The sequence below is a fragment of the Martes martes genome (assembly GCF_963455335.1).
Source record: "Martes martes genome assembly, chromosome: 2".
Classification (NCBI taxonomy): domain Eukaryota; kingdom Metazoa; phylum Chordata; class Mammalia; order Carnivora; family Mustelidae; genus Martes; species Martes martes.
Window position 1 is genome coordinate 148,467,704 of NC_137889.1, and position 27,075 is coordinate 148,494,778.

At 35.7% G+C, this 27,075-nt stretch overlaps 1 protein-coding gene across 6 annotated transcripts in view; it reads right to left on the reverse strand.

Annotated features, from left to right (window-relative positions):
- The window catches only part of RAB28 (RAB28, member RAS oncogene family), a 102,805-nt gene that overhangs the window by 65,127 nt on the left and 10,603 nt on the right, over positions 1–27,075 (reverse strand). For 5 of the 6 annotated variants that reach the window (XM_080797796.1, XM_080797793.1, XM_080797795.1 and 2 more), the window contains exons 3-4: positions 26,931–27,019; positions 15,672–15,801 (exon numbers count right to left, since the gene is read on the reverse strand). In XM_080797796.1, the coding sequence (XP_080653922.1) occupies positions 15,672–15,801; positions 26,931–27,019 (219 nt within the window). Of the gene's footprint in view, positions 1–15,671; positions 15,802–21,516; positions 21,729–26,930; positions 27,020–27,075 lie in introns of all 6 variants that reach the window. The other variant, XM_080797798.1, reaches the window with a different exon arrangement.

Sequence of the window (27,075 nt, forward strand, 5' to 3'; positions counted from 1 at the left end):
TTTGAATATACATTTCTCCAAAGGAGATATGCAGCAATGTCCACAACAGCCAAATTATAGAAAGAGCCTAGATGTCCATCAACACATGAATGGATAAAGAAGATATAAATACACACACACACACACACACACACACACACACACTGGACTACTATGCAGCCATCAAAAAACCCCAAAATCTTGCCATTTGCAATGATGTGGATGGAACTATAGGGTATTATGCTAAGCAAAATAAGTCAATCAGAGAAAAACAATTATCATATGATCTCACTGATATGAGAAATTTGAGAAACAAGACAGAGGATCATAGGGGAAGGGAGGGAAAAATGAAACAAGATGAAACCAGAGAGGGAGACAAACCATAAGAGACTCTTAATCTCAGGAAACAAACTGAGGGCTGCTGGAGGGGAGGAGGGTGAGAGGGATGGGGTGGCTGGGTGATGGACATTGGGGAGGGTATGTGCTATGGTGAGAATAAAAATTTTTAAAAAGAAGATATGCAAATATGCATTAAGTACATGAAAAGATACCTAACATCAATAATCATTAAGAAAATGCAAATCAAAACCACAATGAAATATCGCTTCACACACGTTAGAATGACTAGAAATGTAAAATGGGGGGCACCTGGGTGGCTCAGTGGGTTAAGGCCTCTGCCTTTGGCTCAGGTCATAATCCCAGGGTCCTGGGATCGAGCCCCACATCGGGCTCTCTGCTCAGCAGGAAGCCTGCTTCCTCCTCTGTCTCTCTGCCTGCCTCTCTGCCTACTTGTGATCTCTGTCTGTCAAATAAACAAATAAAATCTTTAAAAAAAAAAAAAGAAAAGAAATGTAAAACGGGGCAGCTACTGTAGAAAGCAGGAAAGCAGCTTGGCAGTTCCTCAAACAGTTTCTCAAATATGACCCAGAAATTTCACTTCTGGGTATCTTCCCAAAAGAAATGAAAACTTACGTCTATGCAAAAACTTGGGCAAAATATCCATAACAGCATTATTCGTAATAGCCAAAAATTAGAAACAACCCAGTGTCCATCACCTGATGAGAAGATAAACAAAATGTGGCAAAATCTATCCATACAATGCAATATTGTACAACCATAAAAAGAAATGAAGTAATGATACATATTATAAACAAAGTACCTTGAAGACATCATTATAAGTGGAAAAATGCAGACACAAAAGGCCACATATTTCATGATTCCATTTATAATGCCCAGAATAAACAAACCCATAGAGACAGAAAGTAAATTAGTACTTGCCAGGGGCTAGGAATGGGGAAGAGTGGGGAGAAGGTAAAAGAGCCATGACCACTAATGGGCAAAGAGTTTCTTTTTGGAGGGATAAAAATATTCTGTAATTAGACTGGCACTAGTTACATAACCTAGAGAACACACCAAAAACTATATACTCTAAAATGGTGACTCTTAAGGTATTTGAATTATATCTCATACAAGAAAAAGATCGCCTAGAGGCGCCTGGTGGCTCAGTCAGTTAAGTGTCTGCCTTTGGCTCAAGTCATGATCTCAGGGTCCTGGGATCGAGCCCCACATAGGGCTCCCTGCTTCTCCCTCTCACTCTGCCTGCCACTCCTCCCACCTGTACTCTCTACATAAATAAAATCTTAAAAAAAAAAAAAAACATAATTACAGCATCTTAAAATTATAAAAGTATAAAATGGTCAACAGTCTTTGGGGTGATAAAAAGTATTTGACTCCTATTTTACAAATCTGAATGAATACATGGACAATGAAACTTTAAATCATGCATGCAAAACTCCCAGATCCTCCCTTAATCCTCAAATTTTTCTTCAATACCAAACACAATGAATAATGCCATCAAACACAATTATGTATGTACAGTTACTAAAGCAGACTGTATCTCTACCCATTTCTCTCTCTTTAGCAAGCATATCAGAATATAAGGTAATATTTTATATATACATATATGTTATACTACATATATTATCACACATTAAATATGTATCTACTTTATTACTACATCATTTGAAATACAGAGCACAACTAATCACATCAAGTGTGTCATGACTGCCTTTATTACACTTCTATGATTATTTGAGATTTATGTCTAACATATTAAACATAATGGTTCTATTTTGGCTTAACTGCATTACCCTCATCCCCCCAAATTCATATGTTGAGGTTCTAAACCCTTATTCCTCAGAATGTGACTCTGGAGATAGGGTTTTTAAAAGAAGTAATAAGGTAAAGTCAAGGTCATGTGGATGGACTCTAATCTGAAATGACTGGTGTCTTTATAGGAGATTAAGACCCAGACAAGCAGAGAGGAAAGAACATGTGAGAACAAAGGGAGATGACTGCCAACTACAAGCCAAGGAAAGAGGTCTCAAAAGAAAACCTTGATCCTGGACTTCTAGCCTCCAGAACTGGCAGGAAATAAATTTCTGTTGTTTAAACCATCCAGTCTAAGGTACTTCGTTATGGTCCTGGCAAATCTCCTTAGCATGAAAAAAAAAAAAAAAAAAATCTCCTTAGCATGGAAACAAACACCAAAATAAAGAAGTGGAACTAATATTTCAGGAAACTCTAAAATGAGTTCTTTGGAGACATAAAAGCTGAACTATTCCGGTTACAGCAAGACTTTAGAAATAGTAAATTCCTCATCCTAAAGCAAAAGTTGACTTCCTACTAGCTTTTTGTGTTCCGGTATATGTATAAATATGTTTGTGTAGTTGGAGTTTTTTTTTTAATTACAAAAGACCCAACATTAAATTCCATATGGATAGATATTCTTGAATTGGCTCAAAACTTAGCTGTAACAAGATGGAGAGAAGTGAAGTATTTTGGAGGAAAACAGCTGGGTTCAAATCTTGGCTCCACCTCCTTCTAGCTATTTGATAACAATCTGCTCTCTCTGAGATTCAGTTTTCTCAGTCACAAAGGGAGATCACTTAGCATGATACCTGGCATATAACCAATGCTCTATAAAAGGGGACATCATTTCACCATTGTATTTACATAACTCAGCATTAGCCACAAGGAACAGTAAGCTATCTACCTAAGCACCACTTACATGTGTGCTTGTGTAATGTGCCAAGTGCTATTATCTAATTTTTACTCTAACTTAAGTAATAAAGCGCAAATAAAATCAAATTGACACAAGAGCTTATATTGCTTTGAAAAATAATACATACTTGCTCTAGACTCTATTTAATGACTCAAATACTTAAGGATTCAGATTTCTGTCAAATTCTCCCTAAATACACTATCTTAAAATGTTACACGGTGCCTGAAATTCCAGCCTTCCATTTATGTATCCAAACCCTACTAGTTTTGCAAAGACTCAGTTTAAGTTCCACATTCCTCTTAATCCTTAGGTGACAATGTTTCCCTCCAATTCATACAACAGTGCTAAATTATATGTTGTCTTTCCTTTGTACTTTTTATGTAAATCTTGCTTCCACAACATGACTTGAAGTTTCCTGACAGTAGGATTCCTAATATATGTGCCTAGGAAGCAACCATGTGTTCACAGAAAGAATTTACTACTTTATGGACTGACTGTGTTAAGTAGTTATAACAAAGTGGGCTACTGCTTTTCTACGTTACTTAATTTAAAGGTATTTCAAATTAGGGAGAAATCAGAACATATATAGAACCACACGGAGATTTGAAAACATCTTAAAGGATCATCTAATTTAGCCTAATTACCTAAATTAATTCTTTAAAGGTAATTATTAGATAAAATACAGACCACAATAACATTTTTTCATTTTTTCTTATTTTTCCATTGTTAGCAATATATCTCTTTTATACTCTACAGCAGTTAATCTCTACCAGTCCCTGAATGATAATGAGAATATATTTTCACAGTAGCAACTGGTGACATTTCAATAAATCAATGTGCTGCAGTGATACCTAAATAAAAGCTTATTTCACTATAATGATGCTTCCAGGCTTCCCTCAAGTCAGGTGGTTACTTGCAGTTAATGATCTGTGACATACCACACAAGTAGTCCTAAAAAGACTTATTATCCACTGCATGTGCAACAATATTTGCTTTATGGATGGCTACATGAATGAAGACATTCAATGTAACTGTAAAAGTAAAATCAAAAGAAAACTTACAAGTAACATGTTTTCTTTAAGTAAAAGGGCTGTGACCATTTTCCATTAATACTTAACCTTTTGCTGGAGCAGTGCAACCACATATAACGCTCAAATCCATAAAGCCCAAGAGCTGTTCTGGGTTAATGCTAATTAACTGCCCCCAATCAAAAGAGCAGTAACTTCCCAAAAATGTGAGATCATCAACCTCTATTGCTGACATCAAAGTCTTATCAAAAAGCTTAATAAATAATAAAAAAGACAAATATGCTTTACGTATGTTAAGCTGTCTTTTAATTGAATTTCTATATACCTGTTCAATAGAAACATGCTGACAAAACAATTATGCTGCACAAAATTTGCTAATCTCAATCCTCTTATCTTTCATAGTTGCAAGACTTTGCAAGCATTCACATGTTTACCATTTATAATTTTATTTCATTCACTAGACTCAGCTTTTGTCCACCATATGTCCACTGTGGGTTAACTATTCCCTTAGGTACAATTAAGGCCTTTCCATTTGTTGTAAGAAGAGCTAAGTATGAAGGACACAGCCAGAAATAACATTTATACCTCAACCAAAAACAGAAGCACATTGAAACTCAAACCATAGTTTATGCAGCATCTTTTTTTTTATTAGACACATGTCTACATAGCAAAATAAACTTGAGATAAAAATTCATGGCAACTATACACCAGCTTTCACCATTGAGATTAGATATCAAAACGATATCACCTCCAAGTTTAAATGATTTTTCAGAAAAATATATTCCTAAAATATAAGTTAAATGAAGGCTAGCTTCCAAACATTAATAATAACTGAAACTTTAATGATTACTTACATATTTCAAGGACATTTCACACAAGTTTTTGAAGTTTTTGGCTTTTAAATCCTTAAATTAAATATATATACATATACACTGAGCAATACCTCCTCCCATTATCCATAACTAGAAGACAGAATTTGAGGAGACAGTGAGAGACACAATAATAAGAACTAACACATTTAGCACCTGTTACATACAGGCTTTGGTTCTAGGGGCTGTATATATATATATATCAACAACCTCCCTATAAAGTAGGTGCTACTATTATGCCCACTTTACAGATGAGAAAATTGAGCTACAAAGAGGGTATCTTACCACAGCCAAAAATTAATAAATGAGCCCATATCTGAACTTAAGTGGCCTTACTTAGAAGTCTGTGTCCTTAACCACTTCTCTACACTGTCTCTCTGTATTGATGATTAATGTGCCAGAACACACTCTAACATAAATATCCATAAGAGAAAACACAATTTTTCATCTTTTTTAAACTAAAATTTTGTATGAAAATTAAGAGATTAATTAGAGTTAGGAGTCTGTTTTCAAAAGAACTATATTTGTAATGTAGCAGGTGTCTTGCATTGTCTGACATGGTAATGACTCATAAGCACAAAGTGAGTCTGTCATTATTAAACTCCTCTTCCGATTGAAAAATCTGGGGTCACAACTATACAGAAGCCAAAACAGTATTATTTTCACTTTATTATATATTTCACTTTATTATCACAAAAGGTCATTTTTCACTGAGACAGAGAATTAATACTTTTCTAGTTATTCATAACAAGTACCTATTGAACCCTTTCTGTGTGCAGAGACTAAGCCAGATACTAGAATGACAACCATGAGCAGTCTCTGCCTTCATGGAGCTTCAACTACAAAACACCTGAATAACTACAGGATGGTGGGGAGCTTTACTCTAAAAATGGTGACTTTTTCAGAAGTATCATACAGTTTAAAAATAGATAAATAGCTATTAATTATTTTAAAAAAATAAATAAAAATAAAGAGAAGGTAAAATGCAGCATTTAAACAACTGGGGGAAAGAAAATCAAGTGAGAAACTAGTATTCTGTCCTAGTCCTCTTCTATTTATTCATTTCTCTCAACATACTAAAGAGCTTAAGATTTGGGAAAGTCTTCACAGACTCCTCATGTTCTACTTTTTCACTAAATCAGAATCAATGCAATAGATTGAAGATTAAGGAATGGAAATGACTCATTCAAAATTATATCTAAAAATAGAACAAGTTCAAAAACAATAAAAAGACATGCATTTTATGTCCCCAGGTATTTGCACACATACCCCATGTCTGTCTTTCTCTTCCCATGAACGTAAAACATGCTGTAATATCCCCCATCCTTTACAAACACACCACCACAGAATTCTGACCCACATTCCCTCCAGCAGGTGCCCCATTTACCAACTCCTTTACAGAGTGGCATTACGTACACATATCGCTTCTATTCATTGTCTACCATTCGTCGACTTCCCTTCTTTCTTCAAACTCACTCTACTCAGCTTTCACCCACACCACTCCAATGAACCTGTTTGCCAAGGGCAATACCCATCGCCTCTACATACTTAATCTAAAAATCATTCTTGGTCCTCATCTATTGATCAACCCCTTCTTAAAACACCTTTACATGTAGCTGCCAAGATGCTTCACTCTTGGGATTTTCCTACGATCTCCACTGGCCACATTTCAATTCCTTTGCTCATCTTTCTTCATTTCCCCAAACTTTAAAACATGGCTATAGCCCAAGGATCAACCTTTGGACTTCTTCTTTTTTTATACTCATTCCTATGTAAAGTTCATCCAGTCTCAGGATTTAAATACAATCAATATGTTGTTGACTTCCAGACTTTTATCTCTAGACCTCCTCTTGCCCCTGAACTCCAGCCTCATTTCTAACTACCTATTAAATATCTCCACAAAGATGATTAATTTAAGTATCTCAAATTTAACATGTCCAAAAGCAAACTTTTGATTCTCACCCAAAACTTCTCTTCCCGCACTCTTTCTCAAGTCACTAGATCAAACTTTAGCCTTCCAGATGCCTAGGCCAAAAATCTTGGCATTATCTTCCCTCTTCTCTCCTCTAACTCCACAACCAGTCTATGAGAAAATCCAACACCCTTGCCTTCGAAATGTATCCAGAAGCCAACTCCTTCTCACTACTTCTACCACCATTATTTCTCACCTGGATTATGTCAAAAGCCTCTTATTTTTTTACTTTGCTTCCATACATACGTACTCGAGTAAATTCTCTCAACAAGAACTGTAGTGATTCTTTCAAGTTAAATCACTTCATTCTGCTAAAAACCCTCAGTGGCCTTCCTTCTCACCCAGAGTAAAAGTTGAAGCCCTTACAAAGGTTTTCCTGATCTGTCCTCTTCCTAGATCCTTTCCCCTTTGTATCTAACTTCACGTCCTACACTATTCTTGCACTGACTATTCCCTATTTACAGCAACGCACACAGCTATACACACACATACACACACACACACACTCTCTCACATGCCTTCTTGGAGTTCTGGGGGGACAGGGGAACAAAATACTATCTCAAAGGCTTTACTTCTACTCTTCCCTTCTACTTGGGTAACTCTTCATCCAGATATCTCTGTGGCACTCCTTCTTTTATCTCTTTGCTTAGGTGTCATCTTCTCAAACTTTCCCTGCTACCATATTTAAAATATTAACATCTTCTTCCAAGTCTTTTTTCTCCCCTCCCTGCTTTATCTATACAAAACAACATCATTTAACATATTATATATTTTATTATTCATTTATTTACTGTCTTCCTCTGTTAAAACCAGGATAGATGAGGGCAAGAATTTTTGCCTGTTCATTGCTGTATCCCAACACCTAGACATGTATGTGTGAAATAACTATGTGTTAAATGAAATGAATGAATGAGAGAGGACACAGAAAACAAAACAAAATGAAATACCTGCTGAACTGCTTTCTTTATACTGTAAAAACTAGACATTTATATGAAATTTTAGGAAATAATATCACAGAAAATAAAAAGTAATTAAATTCTCAGCTTAAGAAAATTTTTAAATTAAAAGGAAATGCTATTTTTAGAGCCCCCCAAATACTCTAAAGTTAACAATATTTCCAAGGTGTGCCTAGCAAGTAATAAAAAAATCAATAAATCTTAGCTAGTTATCATTACTGTTATTAGGTATATGGACCTATCCATGTATAAAGAAAATTCTTAATAATCTAGCAATTGAATAAAATGAGCCAAAGAAACCATCTGCAAAGATAAGAAGACAGGGTTTACAGGACATGTAAAGTTAAAATTAAACTCTCTTAAATTATGGGATGCCTGGGCGGCTCAGTCGGTTAAGCCACTGCCTTCCACTTGGGTCAGAATCCAAGGGTCCTGGGGTCCCACATTGGGCTCCTTGCTCGGTGGGGAGCCTGCTTCTCGCTCTGCCTCTGCCTGCCACTCTGCCTGCTTGTGCTCTCTCTCTGACAAATAAATAAAACCTTTTAAAAAAATAAATAAGTAAAAATAAACTCTTAAAATTATATGGCAGTAAATATGTTTGACTAAGCAGACTTATTACTAAACATGTTTGGGTCATCATATTTTAGGAATAGAAGGTGCTTATGATTACCAAGTATAATGCCTCATTTTATGCAGGAGGATGATCCTAAGTGATTAAGTAAATTGGCCAAGGTGACGTAATCAGATAAAATGACAGCCCCAGGACAAAAGCTAAAGTTTTCTGATCCCCACTCTAACACTTCCTTTAAATCGTGGAACAAATCCACAATTACTGCAGATAAAATTAAAATAAATTAATTATTAAAGAAGCTTAAATTACATTAATGAAAATTTTAAATCTCCTTTCCACAAAGAAATGTTTTTATAGCTATAAATATTTTTCATTTATAAATTTTATAAAGCTATATATTTTATAATTGTAACTTAATAAATTAAAATATTTAATAATTTCTTCTCATTTTTAAAATCAGAGATTTCCCATAAAAGAAAAAAAAAAAAAGTAAAGTGGATGACATTTCTTTAGCATTTAATAAAGTTTCTCTATCATGAGAAGAAGACAAACAGAAATTTCACAAACAGGGGTGCCTGGGTGGCTCAGTTGGTTAAATGACTGCCTTCGGCTGAGGTCATGATTCCAGGGTCCTGGGATCGAGCCCCACACTGGGCTCCCTGCTCGGCAGAAAGCCTGCTTCTCCCTGTCCCCCTCCCCCCTGCTTATATTCCCTCTCTCACTGTCATCTCTCTGTCAAATAAATAAATAAAATCTTTTTAAAAATTCTATTAAAAAATTTCATAAACAGATTGTTATGACAGAAATGCTTACAGAATTCCCCCAAGCAAACAAAACAAAATCATAGAAACCTTAATGCTTCTCAGGCTAAGGACATTATTTTTTTTTTCTAAGATTTTATTTATTTATTTGACAGAGAGAGAAATCACAAGTAGGCAGAGAGGCAAGCAGAGAGAGAGGGAAGCAGGATCCCTGCTGAGCAGAGAACCCAATGCAGGGCCCAATCCCAGGACCCTGAGATCATGACCTGAGCCGAAGGCAGAGGCTTTAACCCACTGAGCCACCCAGGCGCCCCAGGCTAAGGACATTATAATACTGTCAAATGGTTTGAAGTAGGCTATCTAAAAAAAAATTAAGTATGAAATGACATAATAACATCACTGCAACAACTGATTTTGATGAGTATTATGAAAAAGCACTCATTTGACATTGTCTTCCCCAGTAATTATCAGTCCTAACACCGGTCTGAATGCAATCTTATGCATTTAATTTGAGGAAACTACTCCACCAACTGAACTGGAAATACTATCAAAATGTTCTGAAAGTACAGCAGGACTGTGAAGTGTCATGTAAAGGAACAGCTTTAAGAGTGTGTGTTAAAATACTCTCTCAGTACACAGACTACTGATGCTGTCAGTATCAGAATCAGATGCTCTCAGCATTTTCCAGGACATAAATAATCATAGCTTTAGTTAACAAATTTACATGCAAAGAGAGGAAAAAGAAAAAAAAAATGAAGCAACAGAAACAAAAATATAAAGTCCATTTGAAAAAGACACTTGTATCTGATACTTTAGGACTACTATTCCCAGAACAAAATAGAACCAAAGTATTAAAATAAATTGGCAAGGAGGCAGAATATTTTTAATTCACATTGTATAAACAGTATGAACTTTTCAAATTCTCAAAAGAGTTTCTGTTCATGCTTTATATAAATTACAAACTCTCTTAAGCAAACTGATAATAATGACTCACTCATTCACTGTTAAAATATTGTAGATAATAACTTTTATAGAAGTTAGTATGAGTCCTTCAAAATAGGAATCAAAGTAAATGTTACCTACTTCACATTTTCTACTCTGCAGATAAAATAAGAATTTTTGAACACTCAAAAGAGTCACAGGATAAGCAAGCATATTTCTGTAAATTCCACTGAAGTTTTTCAAGCTGAATGAATGTATAACCATTTCTTACACTCCTCTGTCACTAAAAATAAAGAACAATCTTTTAAAAACTTTGTGATAATTTTATTGAGGGCATCAGTTAAATTTTCCAACCTGAAATTTACTTGTTTTTCTAATACACTTCCATTGAGTTCAGGGAACACAACTACAGAGTACATTAAAATGTAACCTTTGAACCTGGCAGTGTAAAACATCACTTCCTGGGCAGAGATAGCACTCCAAGAACAATCAATCACTGTTAAGAAGAATATACACTCAACATTGTTAATTAGTGTTGATGCACTCTCCTCTATGCCCTCATCTGTCATGAAGATTGTTTAAAAATCTGAGTTATTAGTCTTTATTTGGGAAAGGATCTGGTTAATATCTTTAAGAGCAGAAATCATTCATCCACCCACTCTATCCCAGAGCGTGATAATTCCTATCCCCAATACAAGTTACTGATAACCACCACCCCTCCACTAACTAAGAAGCTATAAATCAGGGAGAGGGCAGCTTCTATGCAACCCCTGTTAATTTCTGTTTACAATCTATCCAACTGAGAATGTTAGCTAGTCAGGGGAGAAACTAGCTGATGGATCAGATAGTAGGAAAACATAACAGCTTAAACATAGAAAATAACAAAATGACAAATTAAAATGCCGTGTGCTTATAAAACATGGATTGAATTTAAAATTAACCTTTAAAAAATTAATATTCCTGAGTGTTCATTTCATTTCAATGGGACTGAAAGAAAAATTAAGGGTGTAACTTCAATGCATATGGTTTTTGGAATTAAACACAAAAATTAAGAAAAAAATAAAAAGTCAAAGTGTAGGTTTCTACCACTACATAAAAGTTACATTAGGAAAAAGCAAAATTCTTAATTCTTTTATATTTATTTAACCTAAAATCATAATATAAAACCTATGACACTTTATCTCAAACATGATCCAGCATAATATAACTTCAATATACTTCCTAAGAAACTCTGAAGTTGTTTACCAAGGTGGAATTCAGTAGGCCAGTTGGGCTGAAGGTCATCTAACAGATTCCCTGTATCTACACATGTATTTTTTCCTCATTAAGAAAATCATTTTCCCTTAATAACACATCCCAGGCCATAAACACTTCAATGAAGGCTTCATGAAAAGGCTTTTATTCATTCATTCAACATTCATCCATTCAGGCACTGTTCTCAGTGATGAGGTCCCTAGGTTTCGCTGAGCTTACATTTTAGTGGGGAAAGAAGATAAGGAACAAACAAGAACAACATCAGATGGCACTGATGCTCCACAGATAATTGAAACCGAGTGTCTTGAGAAAGGGACTGCATGGCCTGTTTACACTGAGTGGCCAAGAAAGGGAACTCTGAGGAGATGACATTTAAGATGAGATCCAAATGATAAAATGGAGCCAGTCAAGCAAAGACCAGAAGTATTTCAAGCAGAAGAAATCCTATAGTACAAATTAACTTAGAATGTTTTAAGTACAGAAAAAAAAAGACATGTGCCTTAGCATATAGTGGCAAGAGGCAGGGAGGAGCCAGATCACCTAGTGCATGGTAAATCTGGATGAGGAGTTTGGAATTTGTTGTTCTAAGTGTGATGAGAAAGCATTAGAAGAGTCGGAATAACATGATTTGCCATTTGGGAACTGGACTACAGGAAGGCAAAGCCAGAAGAAGGAGGGACAGTTAGGAAGCTACTGCAATAGTTCACATGAGAGGTGATGATGGTGTGTTAAGCCATTACCAAGTCCACTTGTAATAAACCTGGAAGCAGACATAAATAGAAAACCTTGAGGCTCCACCGTGCAGGCTCTGATCAAGTGATAGAGCAACGCTCTCAAGGCCAGGAAACCAGGTACCAGACCTGGTAAATCTGACTCCCTGAATTGCAGAAATTGTCTTAAATAGTAACAGAATGGTTTCCAGGTGTCTATCAATTGTTTCATTCCACACTGGGCTGCAGACACTATCAAACTTCAACAGCACTTCAGTAAAGCACACAGAATAAGTAGGTGACTTACCCTCTTTCCTATTTTGGAAGTTACCTATCAAGAATTTATGCTTACCTCACTAAGGAAAAGCAGGGCCTTCCATGAAGATTTAGACATAATTATATTTATTAATCCCAACAACCAAATAGAGCAAAAGAAAGGCAGTCAATTTTTTAGAAAACTTGAAGGCAGGGGCGCCTCGGTGGCTCAGTGGGTTAAAGCCTCTGCCTTCGGCTCAGGTCATGATCCCAGGGTCCTGGGATCAAGCCCCGCAACAGGCTCCCCACTCTTGGGGGGGGGGGGGGTCTGCTTCTTCCTCTCCCTTTGTGTTCTCTCTCTCTCTCTGGTAACTAAATAAAATCTTAAAAAAATAAAAAATAAATAAAATCTTAAACAGTACAAAGAAAAAACACTAATGTCTTACAGCCTTTAAGAATAGAATATAGAATAAAATAAATTTGTTTTAAGCATTATACACTGAAATAATTTAGTTGTTACCAATTCTATTTCATAAAAGCAAATCCCTCCCTCTACTGGCTAATTAATTATTCCATTACTTTTTATATTTAAACATAATAAAACACAACTTTTAATAAAAATAAACCCATAACTCATCCTTACCTAAGACTATCCTCAATCCTTAGCCCAAATTTCTGTGAGTTTACTATATTTTAATAAAAAACAAATGATTTTATAACATTATAAACTCTTCCTATAATACAAATTCACACATACACACACATATGTACACACTTCCTCTCCTCTCCCTCCCTCCTTCCTTCTCTCTCTCCCTCTCTCTCCCAGTATAGAAATTTTCTGTCTATCCTCTTTCTGCTAAAATTGGCTAAAAGCTGGCTACTGCTGGGGCACCTAGGTGGCTCAGTCAGTTAAGCACTGGACTCATTTCAGCTCAAGTCATGATCTCATGGGTTGTGGGATCAAGCCCCACATGAGGTTTCTCACTCAGCATGGAGTCTGCTTGGGATTCTCTCTCTTTCCCTCTCCCTCTACCCCTACCCCCCGCCCCCCAGCTCACTCACTCGCTCACATGCACACATGCTCTCTCTCTAAAATAAATAAATAGATGAAATCTTTTTTAAAATGAAATAAAAGTTGGCTACTGCTGCCAATATTTTCATACATACTTCTTTTCAACATATGCTTTCTATTTTGCAACTTTCTAAGTTGCAAAGAACAGGACACAATGATGAGTTTTAAAAAGCACGTTTAGGTAGAAGATGACTCTCTATAGATAAGGAACATAATAATCCAGTTTCAAATATCTTCCCATCATGTTTCTTTTGTTTTGCCTTTAATCCATATGTAAAATCTTTGCTTTTTAATATAATTTTGCCCCCCCAAACATAAGGTGAGAACATACTGCTATACTAATGTAACATCAACTTGGAAACACAGATTTCAAGATCTTTTACTACATGACCATATGAAATCAGCCCAGTGACAGATTATGGAGTAAATAATATCCAGGAAAATGTTCATCTTATAATCTCTTTATTTTACAAATGTAACATTCTGTGTGACTACATACTTTATTCTATTATCTCATTCTGAAAAAGAGTATTATAAATACAAGGAAGGGGTTAGAGCTAAGCCAAAGGCTAAAAAAACTCAACTTTTTATGCTATTAAATCTCAAACATAACACTAATTATTTTTTTCATAAACTCATATAACTTATATAAATGTTTGTTTTTAAAACTTAGGAATGGCATCACCAGAACAGTCCAACAGTCTACCTAGTCTGATAGCCTCTCTTTGACAGTGACTAATGGCAGATGCTTCACAGGACCACGTAAACACATAATGTATATAATTATGTACCACTACACCATTTTGTCTTGAAAGAAATGAAAACAAGCCTCAACCCCCAGCCCTTTCCTACTCTATAATTTCCTAAAAGGTGATGAGAAACTGCTACTAAAGCACAAATTTAACCATAATACATGCTAGTGCTTCAGTAACATGACAACAAAGAAATGGTCTCCTAAAACAAATAGCTGCACTCAGAAATAGAACCTAAGGTCATCAAAACTTTCTAAGGGAGAATTTCAATGACTTTAAAAGCATCTGATTCATTCAATTAGAACTATTTACAGAACAGAAGAGGAAAATTGAACTAAAGCTTTAAAAAACTGTATCTTTTACTCAAGACATCCATTTCATGATATATAATACTATTTTCTAAAAAAGTATTATAAAATTTGTATTTTTAACTCTTCAGAGAAATGGTATCCACACCTGTTTTATAATGATTTTAAAGTAAGGCCTGGATTTATTAAATGTTCATCTAAGTGTGCAAAAGCACATAATGAAGAAATCTTGGTTTAGTCCTTCAGGAAGTACTATTTCCTAAATAATTACACACACAAAAATGCACTACACTTTTAAAGACCTTTGGAGAAGATAATTCTCCTGGTAGTATACTTGGGTATTAGTTTAACAATGCTTGTAGTCAGGAAACTGCTCCTGACCTAAATCCTCCATGGTATAATTTAAATTCATTTCTCTTTTTCTGACCTCAAATAGTTATAGAAGATTAGGTTGTATCATAATATTTTATATTTAAAAACCCTTATTAATGTCTATTTTTCCAGGTAACTGCACTGTAGGACTATGAACCAACTAACAGGCCTGTACTAAATTCAGTCTTATAATTTTATATGCCATATATCATAGCCCAAGAGACAGATCTCAAAAATTACTTATCCACCATTTTTAGCAAGCACTACTCATCACTCAATACACTCTTTCCTTTAAAAAAAAAAAAAAAATCTGTATTTTCGAACAAACCCCAAAAATTTAGAAAGGGAAGTTTATGAGAGATGGGAGCAAGAAACAATGCATACAAAATTCTACCCAAACATTGATTTCTTTCCTAGAAAAGGGGACCATTTAATGAAATCTATCTCTCAAAATCTCTGGGGCAGAGCTGAAGCTGCAGTGCAGTATCATAAAATCTGCAGCTGTGTTGCTGTTCTTAATAGTCCATGCTGCTTCCTCAGACCACAGGAAGCCAAAACACACATGGTCAGAACAGAACTTACCTGAACAGGCACTGGCCAAAGCAGCAGAGCAGTTATGACAAATCAAGCAAGCATCAAAACTCTTACTGAAAATATTGTATACATCTTTAAAAATGTTCTCAACTAATGTGCTTACTCCAGGAAAGCTGCATCTTTGATGTTTCTAAACATTAACATGTTAATGTTAGAAAGACTATGGGATAGGCAAATAAACTACTATACATAAATAAGCATTAATAACTTACTTTTATTGCCCACCAAGGCAACCAGCGGCTGAGTTTCTGACTCTTCGCTCACTTTCTTCACCACAGAATACCAGTCTTCTAAATTCTCAAAGCTTTGATAATTTGTAATATCATATACCAAGAGGATTCCCTGTCACAAAAGAGTTACAGAATCTTTGTAAGATACCTGGCACATGCATGGAAAGTTACAATGAATATAAGAAAACCGTATCATAGAGGTGAAAAAGCTGCAAGGTCCATAATCCTGCCTGTAACTTTCATGAGGTCAAACATGTAAGCCTTTCAATAAATAACCATCTGCTGCTGCTCTTTTTAAATATTTTCAAAAATGGAGATTCCATGACATCCCTTGATAGTCAATTTTAGTGTTTAACACAATTTTCTTTAAATGAAATAAGTCGATTTCCTCTTTTGGTCCTCTGTGCATTTGGAGAACAACATGAGAGTATCCTCCTCATAATAACCCTTCATGTACTTGAAGATAGTTAAGTAACTCCTTTACCGTCTCCTTTCCAGAATAAACAAATTCAATTCCTTAAACTTGCCTCAAAGGACCTATTTTCTATCCCTTTAATCATAGTTGTTGGGTTCTTCCCAGGACACACTACATACAGTTTTTTGACATCCTCTTTAAAATGAGCAATGTAAAACTAGACATGATACTGTAATAAGAGCCTGAACAAAGCCAAATATAACAGAGGGATTGCTTCCTGCCTCTTATATATCATATTCCTTTTAATATATCCCATTATTTTGTGTGGGAAGGAGAAGAAGTATGTACACACACAAAAATAACAGTGCCACATTCTTGATTCTCATCCAGTTTGTGGTCAAACACTTAATACAAAGCTCTGCATACAGTATAAGTCTGGACCCTAACAGTATTTATGTCTCCTTCTTCTTAGGTTGTAATCATAAATTTTAACTACATTTTTGTACCTACTATGTATCTAGACATATATTTAGATCTTTTCATTAGTCCTTTCAACAATCGTGCAATGCTGGTATTCTTATTCTCATTTTACATAAACAGAGGTTACAAGAACCAAGGTCATACAGCTAGGTAAGTGATGAAGCCAGATATGAATCAAGGGCTGAAAGAATATAAAGTTCACTCATTCATTCTATAAGCACTTGACTACCAACTATATGCTAAGCATTGTGCTGGGCTCTAGGGGTATAAATTCCAAACCTCAAGAGACTCAGTCTTGCAGCAAGGCCAGGCACATAAACAGACAAGTACAGAACACGAAAGTGATGGCCAGTGATGGCCAGTGACATGCTGGTAAAGGTTAATCAACTGTCTGTGGTCATGGTGGGGGTACGGAACTGCAGATTGTGATTTGTAGCATTTGCCTATTTCTGTGGTGTAAATACTCCCCTAGGGCCATTTTCGAGCTACTGATGTCACTTCACTGAACAGAGCTGGGTAGGATACCACCATACTGCATCTGCACCATGGTTACACTAGACATAAATAATTTCAAGAACAAAGATAAAATGTTAAAATAACATGCATCTGAACATATATCTTTGTTTTCAGTATAATTTATATCTTTCTGTATAATTTTTTTAAAAGGTTTTATTTATTTATTTTACAGACAGAGATCACAAGGAGGCAGAGAGGCAGGCAGAGAGAGAGGAAGGGAAGCAGGCTCCCTGCTGAGCAGAGAGCCTGATGTGGGGCTCGATCCCAGGACCCTGGGATCATGACCTGAGCTGAAGGCAGAGGCCTTAACCCACTGAGCCACCCAGGCGCCCCTCTTTCTGTATAACTCTTATCATGAATGTATTCAACAACTGGCTCACAAAAATTCCCAAAAATTTAACAACGGACTTTCCCAAGCCAGTTTCAGCACACTACTCTCATAACTTTCTAGCACCATGCCCTTTTACTAAATTACACTGGCTCCAAAGTCACTTAGCTTCTCTGGGTCTCCGGTTTGTTTGCCTCTAAAATTAGATCATTGAGGGGTGCCTGGGTGGCTCAGTGGGTTAAAGCCTCTGCCTTCGGCTCAGGTCATGATCCCAGAGTCCTGGGACTGAGTCCCACATCGGGCTCTCTGCTCAGCAGGAAGCCTGCTTCCCTTCCTCTCTCTCTGCCTGCCTCTCTGCCTACTTGAGATCTCTGTCAAATAAATAAAATCTTTTTAAAATAAATAAATAAATAAAATAAAATTAGATCATTGAAAGTTAAATGGTCTCTAAGAACCCTTCCAGTGTAAATATTCTATAATTTTTATGCAAAATCATTTGTCCAATTCATTTTGATAACTTAGACACCTATTTCTGTCTTCCCAATGCTTTCAAATAATGTCCAACATAGAATTATTTGAAATAATCAGCATAAGTCCATTTTTCTTTTTTCTTTTTTTTAACATATAATGTATTATTTGCCCCAAGGGTACAGGTCTGTGAATCATCAGGCTTTCACATTTCACAGCACTCACCATAGCACATACCCTCCCCAATGTCTATAACCAGCCACCCTATCCCTTCCCCCCAAACCCTGTTTGTTTCCTAAGATTAAGAGTCTCTTATGGTTTGTCTCCCTTCCCAGTCCCATCTTGTTTCACTTTTTCCCTCCCTTCACCCAGGACCCCCTGCCCTGCAATTTTCTTATTAATAACATCCCCGGGGCTCCTGGGTAGCTCCATCAATTGGACATCTGGCTCTTGGTTTTGGTTCAGGTCATGATCTCCAGATCATGAGATCAAGCCCCAGGGTTGGGCTACACATTCAGTGGAATCTGCTTGGGATTCCCTCCCTCTCTGCCTCTCCTATCAAATAAATTAATAAGTAAAAAAATAAATAAATAAAATCTTTAAAAAAGAAAAGAAAAATGCCCCAAAACTGGCCTTTAAAGAAAACTAATCTTCAATCTACTGTCTCCACCTCCAGTTGACTTGAATGATACAATATACTGTGTTAAAAGAGCTCTGTCCTGAAAGTCAGACTGCTGTTGGACTGCATTCTTGGCCCTACCATCTACTGATCTTGGGCAATGCTTTTGTCATCCACCTCTAAAATACTTAACATGTCTACATGATTATGTAAAGTAATAAAAATAGACTTATTTAAAAACTAACTTTAAAGTTAAAAACTAACGGGGTGCCTGGGTGGCTCAGTGGGTTAAAGCCTCTGCCTTCAGCTCAAGTCATGATCCCAGAGTCCTGGGATCAAGCCCCGCATCAGGCTCTCAGAGAGACTGCTTCCCCTCCTTCTCTCTCTGCCTGCCTCTCTGCCTGCTTGTGATCTCTGTCTGTCAAATAAATAAATAGAATCTTTAATAAAAATAAATAAATAGGTAAATAAAGTTAAAAACTAACTTAAAATTTTTTTTTAAATTACGTAATGGCTAGGAATTTTTTCTTTATTATTTTGAGCGAATAAGAATCACATTTCCAAGGCAACTTTGAGGTAGATTTTATAGTCATAGATTGAGCCACCAACTTGTGATATCTCTTAAACCTTTAGATTTTTGGAACTCTTCAAATCAATATACGAAAATCTTCACTTAACATGGATCAATATGTGAATGTGATAGAATATGCAAGTAAAACATGGCCATCTTCTCTTTGTGATCAATACCAAAGACCAGAGCTATAGAATAAAAATTAAGTACTACTGAGGCATCTCGGTGGCTCAATCAATTAAGCCTCCAACTCTTTTATTTATTTATATATTTGAGATAGAGTGAGAGTGCACAAACACGGGGAGCAGCAGGCAGAGGGAGAAGCAGGCTCTCCACTGATCAGGGAGCCTGATGTGGGACTCCATTCCAAGACACCAGGATCATGACCTAAGCTGAAGGCAGACGTTTAACCAACTGAGCCACCCAGGCATCCCAAGCCTCCAACTCTTGATCTCAGCTCAGGTCTCCATATCAGGGTCATGAGTTTGAGTCCCACACTGGGTTCCACGCTGGGCATGGAGCTCACTGCATCAAAAACTAATAATGTATTTTATGGTGACTAACATAACACAATAAAAATTTTTGAAAAAGGGGGGGGGGTGCCTGGGTGGCTCAGTGGGTTGAGGCCTCTGCCTTCGGCTCAGGTCGTGATCCCAGGGTCCTGGGATCGAGCCCCACATCGGGCTCTCTGCTCAGCAGGGAACCTGCTTCCCTTCCTCTCTCTGCACCTGCCTCTCTGCCTACTTGTGATCTCTGTCAAATGAATAAATAAAATCTTTAAAAAAAAAAAAATGGGGGCACCTGGGTGGCTCACTCAGTTAACTGTTGGCCTTCGGCTTGGACCCTGTCCCAGGGTCCCCAGATTGAGCCGCACATCAGGCCCCCTGAGAATCTGCTTCTCCTTCTCCCTCTCCCTCAGCACCTCCCCCCTCTCATGGTTAGGCGCTCTCTAATAAATAAATACAATCTTTTCTAAAAAATTAAATTAGATACTATAGGAATTGGTAAACTGTGGCCCCCAGGTCAATTCAGCTCAAAGCCCATATTTGTAAATAAATTTTCACTGAAATACAGTCATCCTTATTTAAGTATTATCAATGGCAGCTTTTGTACTACAACTGCAGAACTGAGTAGCTACAAGAGACAATATGGCTTGTGAAACCTAAAATATTTTCTATCTGGTTCTCTAAGGAGAAGTTTGCCAATTCCTGATCTAGATCAGTGTGTCCAATATTTTTAAGAGAGCAACACCTATGAGTCTTTCAGAACTCATAAGAAAGGCAGAAGGATAAATGCCTTTCATTAATCTAGCTATCCATCAACCCAAACATCTGTTCATAAACCCCATTCTCAATAATACTTAATGTAAAAAACTATGATTCCATCTTTGCTCCTAACATGACAATCCTTCACCAGTTCTGACCTACACCAATGTGGTCAAAATCTGAAAAGGGAAAATGAGAAAACAGAAAAGACAATAAAATACAGAAGTGTTCTAGAATTTTCAGTTTCAACTCTGACCTGTAAAAAAGCCTGAAAAGTCATCATGTCTATCCTTATAGTAAGAAAAAAATCTAAACAAACTAAAAATCAATGACTTCTCTTGGACAAAACAGAGAACTGAGTTTGCAGGGTAAGTCACCACCCTTAAATCTGGGAGATAGGTGAATCAAAAGAGTCACAGCCAAAACATGTTTACCTGAACAGAAGCCACTATTGCCAGTAAAGGGTGGAAACACTTAAATGATAATTTCGATAAACTGCTGGAGGCTGCATGTGATCCACTTTGAGAATGAAAAACTCCAGGTGACACAGTATGGGAGTACTCTTACACTTTCACAGATTTTACCTCCAGAAACCCTATCAGATCCTTTTGGTAAAGCATCAAGAAATATCCCCCACATGGCTCTGACATGGTGAGAGAGAAATTAACCATTGTAAAATACCCCCAGAGTATTATCCACAAAAAAAAAAAAAAAAAAAAAAAAGGAGGTGGGCATACTGTCTAGGAAAAAATGCTTAACCAGTGTCTTATATCACATAGGAAAAAGACAGTTCCCATCTCCACCCGCCTCTAGCCATCCTCTCTCACCTGAGTGGGAAGAGCTATTAAACACTTGTGAAGGTCACAGCCCAGGGACACAAGGCCAGTATAAGACTGTGACTTAATCAAAGTGTATAGAATGCTTCCCTGCCTCCACACTGTACCACAACACCAACTGGGTTCCAGCCTAATAGCAGTATATTACATTTGAAAGAGCTGCAAAACACAAACTTCAACTGAGGAAGAGTTTTTTGAGGTACCCAAAAAGGGAGAAAAAAATAAGAACACTAGAGGAATTGGATGTCTCTGGTACCTAGAGACTCAGCAAACATTAAACACAGACCAACTCCTGGCTAATTAAAACCTCACACTAAAGCCCTATTTACCTGAGTTCTTATTACTCTATACATCATATCTTGCTTTAAAAAAAAAAAAAAATTGAGTCGACTGGGTGGCTTAGTCGGTTAAGGGTCTGCCTTCGGCTCAGGTCATGATCCCAGGGTCCTGGGATCGAGTCCTGCACATCAGGCTCCTTGCTCAGTGGGGAGGCTGCTTCTCCCTCTGCCTCTGCGTGCCACTCTGCCTGCTTGTGTTCTCTCTGTCAAATAAATAAATAAAATATTTTAAAAATTAAAAAATAAATAAAAATAAAAATAAATTAGAAGGCAGTTTGAAGGAAAAAGTAAACCTTAGAACCAGACTCAAATATGGTATGGATTTTGGAATGATCAGATCAGGACTTTAAAACAAATAATGATAAATATTTTTAAAAAGGTTCCAATGGAAAAGGTAGACAACATACAAGAACTAAGCGAAATAAGTCAATCAGAGAAAGACAATTATCATATGATCTCTCTGATACGAGGAAGGAAAAAAGAAAGAGTATTAGAAAAGGAGTAAGTAAAAGTAAAACAAAAGCATTTATTTTTCTTATTCTTACGTGATCTAAAATACAAATGTTTAATAATAGTAACAATGTATTGAGTGATTATAGCATATAGGTAAGTGAAATAAATGACAGCCATGTCATAAGGGATGGGGGGATGGATTAAGAATAATGCTTTTATGAAGTATCTGAACTATACATGCAAAGCAATACAGTGCTATGTGAAGGTGGACTTAAACTAGTTAAAAATATATACTGAAAACTCCAGGGCAATTGCTTAAAAAAATGTATTTATGTATAACTGAAAGGTTAAGAGAAGAGTTAAAATAAAACAATAAAAGCGAGAAAGGTTTAAAAGAAAACAAAAGACTAACACAAGAAATAGAAAACAAATATGACAGAAATTAACCAAACTGTATCAATAACCACTTTAAATGTGAATAATCTAAATATACCAATTAAAGGACAGATTGTCAGAGGGGATGGAAAAACCAAGATTCAACTATACATTGCCTACAGAAAATTCACTTTAAATATAAAAACACAAATTAAAGTAAAGGGATAGAGAAATACCATGCTAACACTAATGAAAACAAAACTGGAGTATTCATATTTATTTCAGACAAAGCAGACTTTGGAATAAGAAAAGGTATTAGGTATAAAATGATAAAGGGATCAATTCTCAAAGAAGATGTAACAATCCTTAATGTGTATACACCTAACAAATGTGTATACACCTAACAACAGAGTATCAAAATATGTAATGCCAAAACTGATAGAACTGTAAATACGAAGACCCACTAGTACTGATGGAGACCTGAACGCCCCTTTTTCACTGACTGATACATTAAGCAGCTGACAATCAGTAACTCACATGAAACATTCACCAAGACAGACTACATTCTGGGCCTTAAAATATACTTTAACCAATTTATAAGAATAGAAATCATACCAACTGTGTTCTTAGACCACAAAGGAATTAAACCAGAAATCAATAATAAAAAGAGAGGTGGAAAAACTCAAAATATTTGGTGATTAAACAACATGCTTTTAAATAACACATGGGTCAAAAAAGAAGTCTCAAGAGAAGTTTTAAAATAAATTAATAAAAACACAGCCTATCAAAACTTGTGGGATATAGCAAAAACAGTGCTTAGAGGAAAATGTATAGCATTGAATGCATATATTAGAAAAGAAGATACATCAATGATCTAAGCTTCTACTTGAGGAAACTGAGGAAGAAGAGCAATTGAAGCTTAATGAAAGCAGAACAACAAAAAAAAAAATCATAAAAACTAGAGCAGAGATCAGTGAAAGTTAAAAGAAGACAATAATAGAGAAAATCGACAAAACCAAAAGCTGGTAAACCTCCAGCCAGATTAACCAAAAAAGAGAGAGAAGGGAAGAGAAAATTCAAATTAATGAAGGGACATCACTATTACTCCCACAAACATTATAAGAATAGTAAGGAAGTAATATAAACAACTCTATGGCCAAAAGGTTGATCACATAGACAGAAGGCACTTCTTTCTGACCAAAACTCATACAAGCAGCCACTGACCAATGCCAAGGCCTCTACCCAGCAGCTTCAGCACACACCAAAGTCATACGTCTAAGTACTCACCTCTTCAGGAGCCTCTAACACAAGCACCCTCAAAGCCCTGAATCTCTCACCACATCCATCAATCCGGACCTCTTCTGACTGCTTCCAGAAAACTATCAGAATCTTCTCAGCCACAAGAAAGTATAAATCCCTCAGAAATGCAACACATCTTGGCAACAACTGAAGCAATCTACCAGGAACTGCTTGAAGTATTTTTCTTGGCAACCCTAAGGCTATCGAAACCCATCTCCATGTCTCATGTCCCTGATGCACTTTTATCACCTACCTACCTTCCATTCATCTTTCTCCTGTATCTCTTCCCTACACTGCTCTGTGCTTGCTTTCCCTGATTTACCCTCAAACTGCTCCTCTTCATCCCAAATCTTTTTGTTATGACTTCTGGAAATCCTTCTATATCTTCAAATTCTTCAACAAAAATTCCCTATATTTTCTATGCCTTAACTTCACTTTTTCTGCCTGCAATTACCAGAAGACACTATCACCCTTTCTCTTTATAAACCACAAGACTTTGAGTAAATATTGCATAAAGTTTCTTCATACAGTATTTTGTTTTCATCTATTTTCACTTATCACCGTATCTAATGAACATAATGAACCATTAACCAGATAGATAGCATTTTCAAAGGAATACTGAAGCTTCAAAGGACAATAACTTATCTAAATACTGTAAATTATTCCATAGATTTAGTTCAGAAATTTAACAGGCACAATACACACACAATTTAACCTTCCACAAAATGAGAGGTTCCCAGTTCCCGTAATACAGGTATTTTTTTCTCCCTGATTTGTACAACAAATAATCTACTTTAGCTTTTAATTATATGTGGAAATGTGTTAGAACATATAGATTGTACCATAGTACTTACAACATACGCTTTGCTCCGTAAGTACAACCTATAAGAAGAAACATTAATGCAAAAGAGGTCTGTATAATCAGTTATAAGATGGTAAATATCCAAGTAAGAAATGCACAGTAAAAGACAGCACACGGTCTCAGAGAGTCCAGCTTTGCGATGCGCTTTCTCCCCAGCCATCATGTGGGCAACCAAATCCTTTTGTTGGTGGTTAACAGGCTGGCTAATCTGTGTGGGGCACTGGCACACAATAGTAGCTATATTCTGCCTCACAAATGACTACACTTCATTGAGTTTATGCTCAGTAAGGCAGTGTTTGCAAACCACTTAGATTCCAGGACGGAAAGAGCTACAAAAATGAAACACCCAGTCCTTCTCTGAGGTTTGTTATTAGCCTCTGTTAGCCACAGGTTACAGGGCACTAAACACTATGTACTGTGTGTTTGCTTGTAACCACTATGAAAAATAGCCTATAACATCTTTCTGAAGACTCCTAGAAAATTTTAAGTTAATTTAAAATCCGGGAATTTAACTGGGAAATACTTCGATTCTTAGAACTAGTTCTTGTCAAAATACCTCACTAATTCTTTCTTGGGTGTCAATCCAATTTTGTTTCAACTAACACTATTCAATAGATGATTACTCAAGTTTAATGCTACTGGGGGTAAAATGTGAACAAGGTAAAACAGTTCTACTTGAATCTAAGTTCATTCCCAGCCTACCAATAAGCTTCTTAATGTTCAGAAATGCTTTAAGAAAAATAGATTCACTAGCTTAATAGCCCAGATATATATAAGATAATTCTTTCTATATACAATACATAAGTTAGAGAACCTAAACCACAATCCTAAATAATACATTAAATTGATGTCCTCAAAACAGCCTGTCAAAACATCATTTCTGAGGAATTTCTATCCTGTAACATTTATACCAAAATCTATTCATGAGATGAGCAATATAAGCATCTATAAGAACTCTAGAAACAGTATAGATACACTTTGAAGAATAATTATATGACTATATAAAGTTATTAAGTATCTTAAAATGCTATTGGAACATTTTTGAAAGCAATGTTTCTGGAAAGTAACATTCCCCTCAGTTTTTGGTAGTGAATTGTCCTCAAAGCTTCTCTGGCCTAGATAAAAAATTTTCATATATTTAGAAAAATGTACTTCACGTATTTTGCATAAGCTAATTTAGAATCTCTGGAAAGCAGAGAAAATTAAGTATATTTTAATTAATTTATGATAATTCATTTTTATCATCTCAGAATTCATAGTTTCCCGGCACAGTTTCATGAAAATGTTCATGAACTTCTCAGAAATAGTGTACTTACATTGCTGTTCAATTAAACAAGACACAGTCTTATAACATTCACATAAATTGTAAAGTATAAACAATTTAAGGCAAGAAAAAAATGTCATATGTACCTTCAAAACAGAAATCTTATTTGACAACTTATAAGAGGGAATATAACATGCTCTTTCTCATAAGATATGAGGGACATCAGAAGAGAATACAGATATTTTACTAAACTCAGGATCCCTAAAAAAGATGAAAATCTTTTTTAATTTCTACAAATCTGACCAATAATGTCTGATTTTTAAGCAATTACATAATAGCATAAAACACTACAAAAAATGATTTAAAAGAACAGCCACATAACATTGTGAATGCACTAAATGCCACTGATTATATACTTTAACAGTGGTTAATTTTATATCATGTCAATTTCACATCAACATTGATTTTATATATAATTTTCTATTTATAAACAAATTTACATAAATCAAATAATAAGTTTTTAAATGATGGAAAGGAAAAAATAAGAGAATTACATACCCTCAATTTTTAGTGAAGAAAAATTTGTTAATTTTATATTATTGCCCTGAGATTCACAAAATCTTCCCACTCTCCACTAACTAGATAAATCTATAAACAATAAAGTTACTTTATTTGACATTCAGAGCCAAATATTATGAGAAACTTGACTAATGTAATGTTTATCTTTTTAAAAAATCCAGTATGTACCCCTGAAGGTAGACTTTAATGGACAAAGAGGAGATTATTATTTTCAAAACTCATTTTACCAAATAGGTGAGCAAAACAAAGAACTGTGGCTTCCCACAAATCCCTGTCCAGCAATTCTTTTTTATCTAATATCTGCTTTGAATGTACTCAGTTTAAAGCAGAAAAAAATTAAACAACAAAAAAGCCAGACACAAAAATCTGAGATGTATCTTTTAAGAGAAAAATGAATATGCATAAAATATAAAATTAGTCTCTCCACATATCAGATAAAAATCAAGTTAGAGAGAGAGACAGAGTGTGTGTGTGTTTGTGTGTGTGTGTGTTTATGTATGTGTGTACCCAGTTGTATGTGCTTGTGAGAAGAGTATTTTTAGAACTGGAATAATCATAGAATTTATGTCATACCTGTGCTCCATAGATATATTTATCCAACATCTTGCCTCCTATTGTCTGTCCTCCTATATCCCAAACTTGGAGAGTAACATTCAAGTTCCCTTGAATATAAAAACAAGAATGCAGAAAAGGTAAGTAACAAAGTAACAATTGAATA